A 17,644-nucleotide genomic window follows, 5' to 3' on the forward strand; every position below is an offset into this window, starting at 1 on the left:
CATGATATTGTCAATGCAACTATAGAGGAAATAACTCATAATATGCTACTTATGATACATAATGTTGGCTACAATGAAACGATGTGCTGATGACTGCTGTCACAGCCATGACACAGCACCTTTGGAGGCCTGCTATTGGCTTAAAGGAGGACATTGTGAGTAGACATGATTGTAGTTCTTACTTTCCAACATGGAGGAAAATACACAGAAAAACCACTTCTAGACTTTACTTTTAGGGTTTTTATACAAACCCTCTAAATCCTGCTTTTTATAAGAATCTAAAGTCAGAACATAAAGTTTAAACCCTTGTAAAGGTTAGTAATTATAAATCTATTTTTTATAATTACAACCATTGATAATGACTCCTCATTAAAGTAAACTGTTCCTGTGATACACATTTACAGTTGATAGTTTCATTTCACTATCAGCGAGGCTAAAAATACCAGATGTTAAAGTAAAAATGTTATCGGTTCTCTAAATTCAAAACCCATAGTTATCTTTGAAATTGTACATTAATCAAAAGGGAAGAGCAATGCTAACAACTTGGCTAAAACTAGCCATAAATACTCTGCACAATGCTACCCTAAAAAACAACAACAAAAACAAATACACTGATGCTGACAATAACAGGCTTATAAATTTATAGTGACAGCTTGAAATACAAAAAAAGAAAATGCTGACAAAACTGAGGGTGAATCCATCCTTTATTAAATCTTATGAGAGAAGTAATCTACAGTGGTTTGACACCAACAAACAAGTCATTTATACAGATGACCAATGTCACACTGACAGCAGCCAGAATACTGTCCTCTAGTAGACTGAATATATCTTTTACATACACATAAAGCAGAGGCAAACAGCAAGATGCAACCAACAGGCATTAAATTAATTGAGTAAAAACTTGAGAAAATGTTTTTTTTTTTTTTTTGAACACATGACATTCAGTACAATTCCGGTTGTATTTTCCATTGGATTCAATCTTTAATGTGATGCAGCACGCCGAAGGTTTGAAAAGTGTAGGTCTGCCGGCTCTTGATCCCTCTGCAGCCCAGACTTGTATAGAAAAAACACTTTGCTAGTGAAGTGTGTTCTCTGTAAGGCGGTAAACCCTGGTGCCTCCACACACACACACGCGCACACACACACACACACACGCACGCACGCACACAACAAATATTGACAGCAACATGTACAGTATATACCTCAAATTCATCTTAAAATCCTGGTAGGTGGAATGTGTGGAATGATAGAGCTCAACAGAAGAGACATGATGACACTTAATCTATTACACACTCACACCAGTTTAAATAATTTCCATCACAAGCTGGATCAGAGTTCAGAGCTGAACATCCATCCATTCAAACCTTGGTTTCAATCTGTCTTATTGAAGTCAATTTCAGTCTCTATAATTGTATGTATATCAGGGGTGAGTTGGGGGTTGGACGAAGGGTTCGGGCAACCATCAGGTGCTTCTGCAGAGGGACATCGATCCTAGCCCACCTCAATATTTAGGGTTACGGGCCAGGACGTCACAAACAGCCCCGACACACACACACACATACTCAGCGGTACAGTGTGTGTGTGCTGGTGCTCCTCTGAGAAGGACACGCTGGTGGAGCCCAGTAGGAATATCAGCAGAGTAACCCCGCTGTTCAGCAGGCTGCCCTCGTATCAGACTACCTCAGCCAGAGCCGGACGCTCCGGCTTCCTTCGGTCACCTCCTAGTTCCCAGTGAGCCGCTGGCCGCCGTGTTAGGTTTGTCCTGAGAAACAACTGCCCTGTAAACTGAGGCGGCTGGAGGTGAAGGTGAGCTTGAGGTTGACTGGGAACTAAGATGAGAGGTGTTGGTAGGCGAGTTTAATACGAGAGCAGCCCGCTAAACGAGCAGGGTTTAACCTCAGCAGCCGGCCTGGGTGATGTCTCCACCGGAGCTCTTGGTTACATCCAAAGTGGTGAAGACCTGAGAGGATGGGGAGACACACGAGTCAGGCAGCATATCTAACATTCAGTAAGACTATCTGAACACTAAACAAAAAACAAAACTCAAACTTGTTGTGGTTTCCTGTTTATAACTATAAATGTCCTGGGCCTCGTTTCCTGATAACCATCCATCTCTGAGGTTAATATCATTTCTACACACGTTTCCTGAAGCAGTGCTTAAGTGCATGCAGTTGAGAGCTTCTTAATATCGGCTCTTTGTGGTGCTGAAGGTGACATTGAATACATTTTAAATTAACTTTGCATATATAACTGTCTGGAAGCTGGGCTTTATATTGAAAATACACACATCACAAAGCCTATATGTTGTTAACTACACAAATAAATGTTTTAAAATTCAATTTGAAGGCATTTCTAAAGAGCATCTTCAGTCACGATGCTTTTGGGAAACACCTCTTAAGCTTAAGAAGGTTCGTCAGATGGATTTATGATCATCTTAGCCTGATGATGCTTTTAGGAAACGAGGATCGGTTTAATAAAAGACCAGAATATTAAGCTGGAACGGACACGACATGGTTGCATTAACCATGTCCTGCCTTCATTTAAGATGAAGACATGTGGGCTAAATTTTGTTCCAAAATGGAAATACAAACAATGTAAAAACATCAAACAAGATGCACTTGAGCAGCTTAATGTGCTGCAATTATCACCATAATACATTAACATAATGAATGAGCAATGCTGGGACTTTAGCTAATTAATGCAAATAATACATCATGGACAGCAGAAATAAAATTTAAATATTAATTCAGCTGAAGCTCTGCAAACAACTAAAAATAATTAAACAAAAAAAAAAATCTTCCACCACATGATAAAGAAGGTAAAAGCCTGTAAAAACAGACATGTTAATACTTTAAGCCGGTGCCTGCGGCTGCACAGGTTTTATGTGGTCTGATTAAATCTGTGTCTGGCACAGCCAGATCATTCACACTGAATTAGAGAGAAAAACTAGGCAAATGAGGGAGCAGGAAATATTTCTGCAAGAGTGCAAATGTTCATGACCTTGGAAAAACTACTCCATGAGCAGAGTTTTTCATCTCATTGTTTTTGAACTCAAATCTTTAAAAGCAGCCGTCTACCAGAGGCATGAGGCTGTAATGACCTGACAGCATATCTACACACACACACACACACACACACACAGCTTTCTGTTACAGTTCAATACGTCTGTTCAGTTTAACAGGATTTTGATAAACATATTTCATTATACTGGGAGATGTTTAATAATCTACATTTGACTGTAAGCAAGAATTTGATAAATGACTGCAGACCACTAAGGGATGCGAGGCAAAAAAAATACATAAAATAAAGATTAAATTTGGTCATATAACATCCGACTTGTCTTCTTACCTCAGCACAGGTCGGGTGGATGCCGATGGTGCCGTCCAGCTGCTCCTTGGTGGCACCGCATTTCATGGCGGTACCGAAGCCCTGCGTCACCTCTCCAGCGTTTGGACCCAGGTAGTGGAAACCGATGACTCGGTCCTACAGTGTGACGGCATCAAACAACAACACAAACACTGTCAATCCTGGGACGTGCAGAGTTAGGCTTGTTGGATGCTGCAGGCTCAGTGAGCTGAGTCACTGCTGCTGGAAATGAGACAGCTGAATAAAAACAGTGATGGTCTTACATTGTCCAGTTTGTTGCAGATGAGCTTGGAGTAGCACCTGTTGTTGTCCCTGCCGGGCACAGTGAACTCCAGAGGCCAGAACAGACTGTGGTACACCTGAACATAGAGAACACTTATATTACAGCGTGAACAGGAACAGACCGCATTTTATAAACAACATTATCGGTTCAACATCAGCCCCATTCAATGACACAAATTTGCTCAGGAAATTAAAACTAAAGAGGAAGTCAGGTACTCTGTCTGCAGTCAAAGTCTGTCTGTGTTGCTGAGGAGCTCATATCACTGTGCCATTGTGTAATAATACACCATGTATTTGCTGGATGGCAGCCTGAGCAGCCTGCATGCACAAACAAATGGAAGTGTGCATCACTACATTATTTAGAGTCAACATTCAGGCTGCAGTAATGTGAAAGAAACTGCAGACAAAACTAATCCAGGTTCTTTAATTGATCAAACACCATGTCTACACAAGAGGCCTTCAGGCACAGTATAGAGTGTAGGTCACCCAACACACAATCACTGCAGTTATGTGATTAAAACTGATTCAAATAGAGTCGCAGTGTAAAAGTAGACTTGTGGTTGTGGTTACGTGCATATAGAGTGAGTTGTTATGTGGCCTAATTAAAATAGAAGTGTATCTGTGCATATACACTTTCTGTGTAGATGCATCATGATGCAACACATCTCAGCTTGCGTGGGTCACAAAATTCAAAAACCAAGTGACTCAACTATGTACAGGTTTTTGAGAAATGTACACAATGTAAAATTAAGGAGAAATACTGAAAATAATTGTGTTTGTTGGTATTTTATTCATCTTTCCATCGATTTTGGAAACCCCGATGGCTAATAAAACTTATTGTCTGGAGTTCCTCTTTAATCCAGACGGTCACAAAGTTCAGAGTCAGGTGAACCAGATATATCGTAAATTATTTATATGACTGTGTGTGTGTGTGTGTGTGTGTGAGAGAGAGATACCTCGATGTTCTCCTGCCCGTAGAGCTCAATGGCTCTGTCCTCTGACAGGCCGCAGGAGCCGTACTCCAGTGGGGTGAAGACTGTGGTGGGAACGTTGATGTAGTCGCACTGCACAAACACAGACAGTTCAAGTTTGTTAGGGCAAATACTGCAGACTGCTGTAACATGTCACACAACACTCCACTGATAACTGAAGAGTGGCAGTTTTTACATTAAGTAAGGAGGGTTTCAGCAGGTGCTGAATGTTTTAATAAACTATAGTATAGTGTAGTATATATAGTGTGTGTGTGTGTGTGTGTGTCGGGGCTGTTTGTGACGTCCTGTGGAGAGATGTTCTGTCGTTCTTCACAGATGATTCTTTTCAGCTGCTGCTACCTTCCTCTTAGAATACTCTAACGGTGTTCTGTTGGATTCGGGTCAGGGAACATACTTGGCCAGGTCATACTTTTCACTTTTTCCTTCTTTAAAAACTCTTGTGTGATTTTTGCAGTGTGTTTGGGATCATTGTCATGTTGGAAAATTCCTCTCCTGCCAACCTTCATTCAGTATTTGGGTAGACAAACTTGACATTTATAGGTGGCACTATAAATGTCATCTCTCCTACACCTTCTGCATGAAGCCCTGTATCAGCACACTCCCACCTCCATGTTTCACTGTTGGCACTGTGCAGTCACTGCGAGTCCTGGCCAGGTCCACACCAAACATGCTGGACCTCATCTGATCCAAACTAATTTATTTTGGTTCCATCTGACCAAAGAATGTACTGCCAGTATTCATCAGGCTACTTTTCATGTTCTTTGGCAAAGTTTAATTGTGCCATTTTGTGAGCAATGGTTTTCTTTTTGGATGTCTTCTGTAGAGGCTGACTTCATGCAACGTCCTTCACACTGTCTGAGCAGTCACTGAAACACCAATTTCCACAGATCATCATTGTGCCAAGTCAGATGCACTTAAGTAAGGCTGTAGTCTCCTTGTTGATTGGTTGGTTGATATGCTCTTGTCCGACCAAATTCTCATTGGTTGAATAATTGCTGTTACTTTCATTAGGACAAAAGTGCTACATCAATAGCCTTCCAGGATTAATCCATGACGTGGCAGGAGGGACAGACTAAAAAATTACCTGTGAAAAACAGGGGTGTATTCAAAACACCCCTGTTGTTTTCACAACTTTGAACTCTCCCAACCTAATGGAGACTGCCAGATATAACTGTAGGTCTAACTGTACTCAACTTTTACTGAATGCAATGAACGTTTACTGAATCAGCTACAATTATAACAATGAGAACCCCTGCCAGGCCAAAAAAAAAAAAAAAAAAGATTTAAAGCCAAAAATAAAGCCAAGTATCCATTCAGTATGAAATCAATAATATGTAAGAGTCTGTCCCCTCTCGATTAAAAGCTCTGTTTTCGCTGTCTACTTTTCTTATTTTAGAGCACGCCATTTGAAATAACTTTCTGTGACTCGCTTATTTTTCCGACTGAGAGTCTCTCATCTCTCCCCTGTGTGCTTATCGGAATTTGTTGGGATGAGTAGCATCATGTGAAATGATTTACAACACATGCAATTGGTCTGAGTTTGCTGGGCTGCTGAACAAGTACTGTAAAAGGTTAGAGCAGCTGTGCCAGTTAAAATAGAAATGCTTTGTCAAAATATCATAATTCTTAATACTTCATTGGTTATAATGAGCTCGCACTCGACACTGCACTTCCTTGGGTCCTCAGCAATACACCCGCCGAGTGTGAAGTAGATCGGATGAACGGTTCTACAGATATGTGAAGGACATACATACAGACAGATAGACTCCTTGCTTTATAGTTAGATGGGTCCTCCTGTGCCTCCTAACCACTGCTGCAACTGTGTTTTAGCTTCTGTTCAGCAGCCTACTGATAATCTTGTACCCCCACCCATCTTTATCAAGCCTCACAATCTGGTTTCTACTTCTTCAGGCGTTACTTTGAGGCCTGTATTTTCAATGTGGTCTATCTAACCTGTTTTTAATTATAAATAAGATCAAATACCCTACACTTCACCCTGAAATATTACAATTATAGTAAGATGATACAATTTTGAATAATTTAACAGGAATACTTTGTTCTATACTATACTCCAGCAGCTCTGATGGTGCTATGTTTCCTCCTTGTTGAAATGTTAATCTAACATGCTAACCAGATGGCTATGTACCTTGAGTGTTGAGCCCGTGTAAAGGCGTCGTGCCAGCAGCTTGCCAGCCTGGATGGCTACAGGAGTCAGCTCCCATTTGCCCTCCAGAATGTCTCCAATGGCGTAGATGTGGGGCACATTGGTCTGCTCTTCATCGTTGACTGGAATTTTTCCATTCCTGGAAGGTGGTAAGGAGAGGTCAGCCAGTAAGAACAAACCATACTATATTTCATTTTTGGGGCTTTTTTCTTAAAGCAATTAATTTTTGTTTTATGTTCTGGAAGGCCTGTGTTGATACACTCAATATTAATTCAACAACTTATTCTAAATATTTTAACCTCTATGATTTGAATTTTGCCATGCAAATGTAAAATACTCAGAACAAAAAGGGACTACAGGTCAACTTGGTATTTAAAGAGCAGCAGCACAACAACCCTATAAACACAGCAGAGCACGGTCTATTCGTCACAAGGTAGAACTCAAATGAAGTGGGTCTAAGTTCATGTTGGGGCAGAATGGAGAAACGCAGCTGTAACTGTATTTATATTCTACACTGTACAGCAGCAGAACAAGCAAACCTGCTGATGGCCCCTGAACCTTGTGGCCCTCTGGCTGTGTGTCGGCTTCATCTAAATACTACTATGGTCATAAGACCGGGGCATATGACTCAAAGCGCTCTTTTAAGCTCGCCTCATGCTGTCTTAATCTCTGCTGGCCTCAATGGCTGAACCACTCAGTCATTCACAAAATAGTGGAAAGACGACATCTCAAAGGAATGGCATGATTGTAGTATTGGAGTGAATGAAAACATACAAGATCTTTTTCTTCTTTTCTGGATTTGAATTCAGTACTGCAACTAGTTTTCTAACTTAAGCCGTATAATTTTAAACAGGCATAAAAAAAAAAAGGGACAGGAGGAAATATACTGATGAGGCACATCGATCCAAATTGAGTTGAATCAAATCAGCGTAGACAATGGAGCATAATGACACCAGGATGAAAAGCTCTTAAATGTAGACAATTTACATTCGGCTATTAAAAAAACCTGCTGATACCCTGTTCACAGGCTCTCTCATCTTACTAACAAGACAGCCCCCCCCGCCCCCCCACCCCTCACCCCAACGCTCTCTCCCCCTACTAAATCCCCCAACGCACTCACACTCCACCCCTGCAGAGAGCCATGGGACGGCGATAACTGCTGAATCACCATGACTGTACCGCCAGTCTTAAAGGCACAGGCCGCCACATGTGATGGAACAGACGTATGTAGAGAGAGAAGGGGAGGAAAAAAAAAAAAAAAATCACAATGACATAATAAACTTACTTGGTGTTGACTTTGACCCCTGTCTTGTCCAGGCCAATCTTGTCTGTGCATGCGTCTCGGCCCACCGCTATCAACACCTGAGGGATAAAGAAACGGCCTGTTTAGTTTGAAGGAAGGCCTCAGTCCTCAGGTGGTTCCTGCTGGTGTTACATATTTTCACAAGAATGGCTAAATCTCGGCTTACAAGTTGAATAAACTAGAAGAAATAACCAAGGTGCTGAAACACCAAAATCAAATCTGATGGTTGAGATCAAAATTAAATGTACAGATGTAGAACGAGCAGATCTAAATTTGGCCACTTATCTGTTAAAATAATAAAAATAGACCCGGTACGAGACATCACACATAACTTCCATAGTATTCTAAATCAGTAACACCAGTAAAAGATAGAAGAGTTAAGGGGTTAGGGGTGATGTGATCAGTACGTACAGTGTTGTACTCTCCCTCCAGGATCTCATCAGTTTCTGTAGACTTGGCTGTCACCTTCAGCTTGCCAGGAGTGCCTGCTTCCAGCTCCTCTATCTGACACACACAGACGCAGCAGACAGAGTAAGAGGACCGGAAAAAAAAAAAAAATCTTTGTGCTTCTGTCAGACGTCCAAGGAGAGATAAAACTTATGATGCAAGATTGTACGATAATAAATCTGGTGCTGCGAAATTACACACAGATCAAAGTCTAATGGCTTTATGTTGCCTTTACAAACATTCTAAAGCAAAATGAAACCGTTACAAATTAAAATTCTTAAAAATGGTAAAATTAAGATAAAAACATGCTGCTTAAGTTTAGCTCATGACCAGCCACAGTATAGTTTCTACGGTGTGTCAGGCAGTCTAGTCAACACTAACCTTTACAGGGATGAATTTGCGGAGGAACTTGACCCCGTGCTCCTCCATGTGCTCCCCGGCACGGTTGGCCATGTCCTGGTCGAACCCCCTCAGCAGAATGGAACGGACCATGACGGTGACGTCGAGACCCAGGCCGGCCAGGAAGCCCCCGCACTCCAGAGCCACGTAAGACGCCCCGATCACCAGGGTCTTTCCCGGGCAGTAAGACAGCGAGAAGAGGTCGTCGCTGGTGGACAAAGGCAGACGGACACAGAAGAGGTCAAACGGAGAGGGGTTAAACATGAAGCTGTAGTGCCATTCAGCTAACAACAACTTAACGGTTCATTTGCTTCTAAATAAAATGCGACAAGCAGAGAATTCCTGGTTAAAAATAATGATAACAAGACATTCTGCTGCTTACATCTTATGTCACACAACAACTTGAGGATTTGTGGGACTACGTCAGCAGCACGAGACCATTTGTAGGTTTCCAAAACAGCAGCGTAATTACAACAAACACCTGAGGATAACCTTCCATAACATTTAGACAGCTGTGAGATTAATGGATGCCCCCCCCTGAGGGAAAGCCAGCTGTGGAGTACAAGTGTCCGGACCATTAAAGAGTGTGTTTGTGTTTTCAGAGATCACATTCGGCCCAAACAAACTATAGCAGGTCTGACCGCGCAGCCTGTCGTTAGATAGGACGTGACTCTGTGCTCTCACCTGGTGATGCAGTACTCCTTGTCTCCAGGGATGCCCAGGTAGCGCGGCCTCTCGCCTGTGGCTAAGACGAACTTAGCCGCTGTGTAAAATGTCTCCTTCCCTCGTTTGTTTGTTGCCTGTCATAAAATACGGCAATGAGTCAATGATAACGAGCAGGATGTTTTGAAACAGCCACTATTTGTTTTGTGTGTGCAGCTAAGGATGTATTCATAAGAAGGAAAGCCAACAACAACTCTGAGAGACAGAGAAAATAAGAGGGTAAATGTTTAGTAGAGCCAATTCAAGACAAACAAAACAAAAAATAGGTTGCCACAACAGGCTAGACACTATTTCACAACCCATACAGATTAGTGGTGGGTTCTGGAACGGTCCGAGTGAGGGTTGAAACCGCTATGGTGTGTCAAAATAAAAGGTTGCATGTTCTGTCAAGTCGACTAAAACTGAAACCGAAGCAGCAGGTTTCTTTTTGTCACAAGTATCTAACTGCAGTTACCTTGATTTTGTGTGGTTCAATGAACTCTGCATAGGCGTTGACATAGTTGACATTCTTGTCTCTCAGCGCGACCCTGTAGCCCCAGTTCAACGAGCCGATGTAGTTGTTCACCGCTGTCTTCATCGTCTCCCAGTTGTGTTTCACTGGAGGACAGACGGATACCCATCAGTGGAATCAGTGGAATGATAACAAATCGGTTTCTGAAAAGGCTTGCCTCTGATTTACCGCGGCAAGCTGGTGCGATGTCTCCCCTTCGAGACCTCCTGGGTCGTTGCTCTGAGCCCTCACCTGTCTCCTCGAACTCCCAGCCGAACTTGCGGGCGTCCTGCAGGGCCGTGCCCAGGAGGGCCGTCTGGTGCATCAGCTTTTTGGGAATGCAGCCGACGTTCACGCATGTTCCGCCCAGACCTGATCGCCACCCACAGCAGAACACACCGACAACACGTGGAAACGGTCAGTTACCAGAGGAAATGAGATTTAAATAAGTACTGCATCACTTGTATCTAAACTGGTTATCTTGAGGTGGAAGGATCTTACCCCAGCTGGTTCCTTTTGGTGTTGGAACAACAAAGTCCAGAACCATGACCTTCTTCCCCAACATAGCGGCTTCCTATTGTCAACAGAGTCATGTTACTGCAACACCTCATGTTTCTGCAATCTGTGTGCCAGTAGAAGCAGCTTGTGCCTCAAAAACAACAGTTACTGAATACAGCGTTACAACAGTAGCTTCACTCTGACAAAATGTCAACCACAAAATTAGAGAACAGAGCAACAGCTGCTAGAGATGTGGAAAGAGTGTGTTTGAAAGAGGACATCTGGGCACGTTTCAGATTTTATGAACTTACTGGGAAGCATGAACTGGGCAAGACGAGCGCTGTGTGTAAACCTGCCTCACAAATACTTTGGATATACAATGAAGTTGAGGAACATTAGCTGTCTTCACCCTAAGCTAACGTCTGCAACCAGAAAGAATACAGCGAGCCCAGCTAATCAGCCAAGGATCGAGGAGGCGCTGTCAACTCTGCAGCTCTTGAGAGGGAACAGAATCCTCTGGTCTGCGGCAGCTTTCGTAGATATGGATCTGTGGCCTTATTCGGTCGTAATTTGCTTCCCGCTGCTCGGGGCTCCAGACTAACCTTTTCACCACTGTCCTGGAACCGTCCCAAAGTGAATGTAAACCCTCCCAAAAATCAAAATGCTTTTTTTCTTTACTTTGTAAAGCGAGACAGAGTTTGCCTGGAGCTTCCCAAAATCACTAAATCTGTCCCTGTTGATTTATGAGTGTTTCCTTCAACGATTTGAAAGATCAGAGATGCTACTTTACGACACATCTGCTATTAATGAATGTTAATTTTTACGACCCTGTCGGCACCCGCATCACTACTGTCCATGTAGCTATGTTTGACAAGTGTTAAGGCTTAGATTACGACAAAAGAAGACCACTTCAGCTGTGTTACTGTGATAACACACCTCATAAATTTAGTATGTTTTTTTTTTGCATTATTGTATGTTTAGTGATAAACTTTTACCCCTTTTGTTTACAACCATGTAATCTCCCGTTTTTTGTCATGGCTCACGAGCCGGGGTCATGTCAACTACTAAACAGTTGCAGAGTCATCTTTGTGAGGTTTACCACAATCAGGAAGTGACTTGTCTCAGAACTTACAGCACACTTGTAATGCACTGCAGAGGGATTTATGTTTTGTTTTAGTAATGTTTATGTACTGAGGTGGGTCACACAGATAGCGGTAGTGAAAAGCTGTTTTATATTAAACCTGCACTGCTTGTATCAACTGATGAAAAAGTAGCCACGTGCAGTAATATAGAATACTGAGGATGTGATACATTGAGAATCATTGTGCATTTGAATCATTCATCAACAAGTGAAGACTCACACCTCTAACAGCTGATAAAGTTTCAGCCTGTGACACTGAAATTTACTAAAGTTCATTCTGTCACCTTTGAGCAGGCCAGACCTCCGGATCCTCCTCCGATGACAATGAGGTCGTAGTCGTAGGCTTCGTTTTCTCCGCCCAGTAGCTGCTGCAGGCTGCCGTCTTTATGGGCCTGACAGAGACATGAACACAAAGTTGCATCAGTGCAGTACTAACTGTATGGAAGCAGATCATGTAGCTATAATATGCATAGCCTGTTTCAAATCTTCAGTAGAGCTTTCATAACAGCTGTTAGTGTTCACAAGTGTCCGAGTACGAGCCTGATATTCACGCTGCATGTCGATTGATACAAATCCATCATTTCTCCTGACGTAGTTTCTAGTTAGCCGTGCTTTGTCGGTTCAGGCTTTGATTTGGCTCACTAGTCTCTAGTGACTGATGTATCCAGTCATTGTGTCACATGCAGTCAACAATGAGTCTGCATTAGCCAGCGGACAGTTGGAATAAAGTCAAGAAAGTTTGCAGAAAATGGCTTTTGATACTGAGAATACATGGTGGGAGCACTTTAAAACCTGACCAGCACTGAGCTGATTTAGCAAAGATTTCACTCCATTTCAATTAGGCAAAGAAAAAAGGGCAAATAGCACTAATGCTGACTGAGAACGACAGCTCCAGGAGGCATGTGCACAAATTACCACGAGTGCCAACAGCATCGTGAACAATACAACAAGGACAGCAACTAAGAATTATTTTAATCATCATCATCATCTGCTGATTACTTTGTTTAAATCGATTAGTTTTGTCCATAAACGTCAGAAAATAAAGAAAAACGTCCTGTCACAGTTCTGCATAGCTCAAGGTGACAGCTTGTTTGTCCAACCAACAGCCCAAATACTAAAAAAAAAACATTCAATTTTCTAATCGACCGACTTGTTGATTAATTGACTGATTGTTTCAGCTCTGCAGTAAACACATATTTCACACAGCTTGTGGTGGTTGAATCCAGATGGAAAGGGTATTGTACTGATGAAATTCACAGCGTCTACACAATCTGCTGCTGTCTGATTATCAAGCTGATAAAAAAAGTCTGTGTCATACCTACCGTGTCATAGGTTTGCCTGCTCATGTTGCTACATACCAAGCGGCACAGACCCTCCCTCAAACAAACCGACTCTCCTTCCTTGTATCAGACGCCCTCAGAGAGCATTATCATTGTTAGCCGTTTTGTCATGTTTCTAACATATTTACTCAGACGGAACATGCACGGCTCACCGCCATGACTTCACGGCACACCTAAACCATTTTGTTTACACCCCTTGGTTTTCCTCCAGTGTCGCTGAGACAAAGGTCTATTGAGTATTCTATTGTTCTGTTGTTAAGAGGGAAGAACACGCTTTACACTTCGTCATTTTTATGCAAATAAAGAAAAACTAGTGGGTTGAGGTTCAAATATCACTTGAACCAAACGGGCTTGTCTGGACAAGGCGTTTGTTTGAGCTGTTAAGGATACATGCAACATTCACAGTGATGTAGAATACAACCAAAGAACAAAACCCATTTAAAAACATGGAGTCACGACATTAGCTCCTTACCTGCATGGTTTTGTCGCAGCCGCCGAGGTGCGTCTTGTTGATGAAGACGTTGGGAACGGTTTTCTGCCCCGTCATCTCCAGCAGCATTTCCTGGTAGTTGGTTCCATCCTCTGAACAGAAGGGTTAACATAGTGCAAGTTAGAAGAGTTGTCGAGTATAAACGAGTCTTTCACTACATCTACTTTTCATATGGTAATGTATCTGTTTTTCATCTTTACCACAAGGCCCACCTTTCTGAAAATACACAAATAATATGCAAAAAATTATGTGCACATTGAGTTCAGACGGAAAGAAAAACTGTAAACAGGATCTTTATGTCCTCTTATGATTTTAAAAAGATACAAGCAAATCAATTTTCCACTGCCAGGGTGTAGTCTAGACTAGCATCTGTCGTAAAGATTCAACTGTAATGTTGGAACAGTTGGTGACCACCGGTAGTGCCAGGAAACCTGTTGATGCCAGCTGTTTTCCTCTAGAGCCTAGGCAGCAAGACTTTGTATTACTAAATTTGAATGTTGTGAGCTAAAACCTTAATGTGCCTTGAAGTGCTTCCCCACACCTAAAGCACCGTGAATCTACCTGGAGCTAATGGTCTAATATGTAAGTGCTACATACTAATGAGGAATTTTCTTAGGTGATGTTCTGTAGGATTTTTTTTTTTTTTTTAAATTCTGATTGATCGTATTATTCATGGTAATTATATTTCTAAGTCATTAACAGATTAATCATTAAAATTCCTGCATTCTACCCTCAACATAACAGCTGAGACTGTGACAAAAATAAGTAGGCAAAAGCGAGCAGAGAGGTTGGAGTTTACTGAGATATGGCATGAGGCCAAGATATCTACAGTGAGTGACTCAGCATGTTTTGTGCTGCCGCAAAGGAAGAGCACAGCCCAGTCTGGAGTAACACAACATCCCTACTATAATGCTTTTCAAATGTTGGCAAAAGCTGTGTGGATTCAAACTCAACCATGAAAAATTAAACCACATGAAATTAAATTAATAGTACAAGATGGGATGAAGAGAAGTTGATAAACTGCTAGATGAAAAAAAAAAATTTTTTCCATGAAATGACAAAGCTAAAACTACATGAAACAGACACAGAATTACAACACATACACCTTACTGTACATATCAGAGGCAAAGTGTGCAGGTTAAACTCCATTCAACTACAACTTGTAAACAATTACAATAGACATGAAATGATTAGCATTCGCCCAGAAAGATGTAAACACATTTCACACTGCTATTCATCTGACATCATCCTCTGTTTCTCCATTATCCCTGAGCATGTTCCAATTTTATCTTCACTCAGTTGCAGCAACAAGTGCAACAACATTATTTGTTCAGATCAAGAACAATCACATCCACAGAAGGCAGAGATGTTTGTTTTTGTTGGCTTACTTCCCTGATTCGCCTGTAAGATATACAAAACTGTGTAAGAGACTTTTTTGTAACTCTACTTAATGGTAAAATCTCTCACTGAATATTGCAACACATTTCGTGAGTCATAACTAAATAAGCCATGGCATGTAGCATTTCATCCCTACAACAAACGGAACAAAACATCTCTTTTACCTAGAAGATCCAACTCCACCACGTTACACTCGACCTTCAGCTCTTTGAACAGGTCTTTCACCTACAAAAGACAGAAGAGACATGTGAAAAATACATACATATTACTAAGTTACATAACATAACATGATACACTCTTTTCCTATCCACAAAGATTCACGTATTATTGATTTATCGGCACGGATACATGCTTCACAGAACACTGATATAGTCTACGTTCGTCATTTAGATGAGTCACCAGACATTGCTTTGATTCAATAAGTTTCAGGTTAATTGTTAGCTAAGCCCTCAATGTGTATGCTGGTGGAAGTCTGAGGAAATTTAGATACAATATATCAAGTTATAAAAGTGGGAACTTCTAAGAAACAAGTCCTGATTAGTTGAGGTCTAATTAGTTAAGTTACCTACCTACAAATTATGCAACTTTTCTTAGCGGAGCGACCACATTTAGATAACCGGCTAACACGCTGGTGACTTAACACTTGATATGGATCTCTACCAAATATCGATCTAATGTAAATTCTGTGAAATGGTTTGATTTTCATTGTTTTTGGCCGATTTTATAAGACACTTTACATTCAGCCTCCAACGAACCGATGTTGCTGGCTGCATTACCGCAGCGCCGACAAGCCAGTAATTAGACCGAGCCCATGCAACGTTACTTCGCGGGAGAAGCTGGAAGTTTCCGACTCGCCTTAGCAAACGTCTCCCCCGTTCGACAAAACAAGTACCTTACCTTTACACAAAACGGACAGTAGCTTTTACTGAACACGATCACTTGATTGGAGTCAATAAGCTGCTGTATCCGGGACTTGAGTTCATTCTTGCCGGTGTCATTTTCGATGGGAGGCATTTTCGAGCAGTTTCCGCCTAAGCCTGCGCAGGGCAAAGCTTAGCTAGACGGCTGACTGGTGAATATGGAGAAAAAGAAACTAAATAAAACCGCCCCAACTCTCTCTCAGTAAATGTACAACTGTCTCTGTAACCCGTGGTCCTTTCTCTACGAGGAAATACGACACGACAGAGAGACCGCAGCTCTGACCTCGGCTCCTCTCCCTCTCCTGTCAGTAGCTCGTCTACCAACCGCGCCAAACGTCTTTCAGCGTTTCTAGCCTCGATAATTTGTGGTGCACTAGATTTGAGTCACCATGTACACCGCATATTCCAGTGCACATCATTGACAGCAGGAATAACTCCGCCCACACGGTCGGTCTGGTGCTTCAAAACGCACCCACCTACAAAAACGTCACAGAGTCGCCTATTTACATGCCGTAAAAGCAGAAGAACTATTATTACCCAGAATATTCTCATGAAAATTAAAGTATTTTCGAATTAAACGCGTGTTTCACATAAAATGTAAAGACCCTATACTAATTGGGGCTATGATAAGAGAAGCGAGGGGGCCTACAGGCGCGTCTGGAAGACAGCTAACTTAAGAAAGATGTGAAACGAAGAATAACATGGATGTATTAAGGTTTAATATTGTAAATAAAGAATGTAAAGTCGATTGTGGATAGTGTAGTAGCCCTGGGCACTTCAGAGTTATCCGCTACGTGTCTGCGTGTTGGTCGTTGAATGATTAGAGCACATAGTCTGGTGTCGAGCCCCATCTGCTGGTGAAAGTATGACAAGTAACAGGTGCACTAAGCAGACAGGGTTAACAGCCTGTGGGCCTAGTGTGATCGAGACATATAGCTGATAAGTACTGATACATTACAAGAGGACCCAGACTACTAAGTTATCACCTGAATGAGCTTTAGCGATGGGAAAAGTTTTGAATCATAATGACTTTGCAATATTTTAACCTCAAATCAATGAGTCAGTGTATTGTTGCACAATATTTTCTGTTCATAGTGTCACTTTAAATAGTCGAATGAGTTGTTTAGTAAAAGGGTTTCTTCAGGGATTTAGTAATACACTTGCATAAATGTGGGGGACTCAACAAGAGAATAGTCAAAATCAAAGCAGCAGGCTGAGATATTCTGACGTAATTGTCTCTTACAGGGGTCAAGCACTGAAAACACTGAATCCTACACTTCCCATAATGCAACATACTGCATATTTTGTTTGACCTTCCCTGCCGTGTAAAATGCTCATGTCTGTCAAAGTCTACGCATCCATTCTGTAACACAGACTTTCTGTTTGAAATCTGAAGTTTCAGACATGAACTGAGGTGACCCTGATGACATGATCAGGATTATATTTCAGACTTTAGAAAGCTCCCTTCAGAGCCACACAGCCTGAATAGTACTCTTTGTGACAAGTAAACTGATACATGTGTAAAATTAATTGAGTGCCCCTTTAAGAGATCTCAGTGACATTTGATCTAATATTTTTCTCTTGGCTCTGTTTGTTCTTTAAATAATTAAAGTCTGGAAAATAAACAGATAAAGACACACACACCTAGACACCTGTGAGTTATTGTACTGTATTGTACAGTAATAATGCAG

General features: G+C 41.7%; 1 protein-coding gene across 2 annotated transcripts; it reads right to left on the reverse strand.

Annotated features, from left to right (window-relative positions):
* Window positions 1-686: 686 nt before the first annotated feature.
* On the reverse strand, window positions 687-16,317 carry txnrd3 (thioredoxin reductase 3). 2 transcript variants are annotated; one of them, XM_044349029.1, is made up of 16 exons: window positions 15,931-16,317; window positions 15,198-15,258; window positions 13,618-13,727; window positions 12,090-12,197; window positions 10,668-10,740; window positions 10,356-10,538; window positions 10,131-10,273; window positions 9,638-9,753; window positions 8,936-9,161; window positions 8,519-8,611; window positions 8,090-8,166; window positions 6,787-6,943; window positions 4,605-4,712; window positions 3,630-3,725; window positions 3,349-3,483; window positions 687-1,960 (listed from the first exon to the last, which is right to left on the reverse strand). In XM_044349029.1, exons 1-16 carry the CDS (start codon window positions 16,045-16,047, stop codon window positions 1,898-1,900), a joined length of 1,866 nt encoding a protein of 621 aa, XP_044204964.1. In that variant the 5' UTR covers window positions 16,048-16,317; the 3' UTR covers window positions 687-1,897. The 2 variants fall into 2 exon arrangements, with proteins under 2 accessions (XP_044204964.1, XP_044204965.1); XM_044349030.1 differs by having other exon boundaries at window positions 10,419-10,538; window positions 15,931-16,311.
* Window positions 16,318-17,644: the final 1,327 nt, after the last annotated feature.

Source organism: Thunnus albacares, chromosome 4 (genome assembly GCF_914725855.1).
Source record: "Thunnus albacares chromosome 4, fThuAlb1.1, whole genome shotgun sequence".
Classification (NCBI taxonomy): domain Eukaryota; kingdom Metazoa; phylum Chordata; class Actinopteri; order Scombriformes; family Scombridae; genus Thunnus; species Thunnus albacares.

Bases quoted from the DNA above. Each gene is read 5' to 3' on its own strand.
- txnrd3 (XM_044349029.1), bottom strand. From the start codon at position 16,047: ATGCCTCCCATCGAAAATGACACCGGCAAGAATGAACTCAAGTCCCGG. The intron at 10,274-10,355 runs GTAAATCAGAGG...TCTGTCCTCCAG, and splicing joins CATCGCACCAGCTTGCCGCG to TGAAACACAACTGGGAGACG. The intron at 1,961-3,348 runs GTAAGAAGACAA...CCATCCTCTCAG, and splicing joins TCCACCCGACCTGTGCTGAG to GTCTTCACCACTTTGGATGT.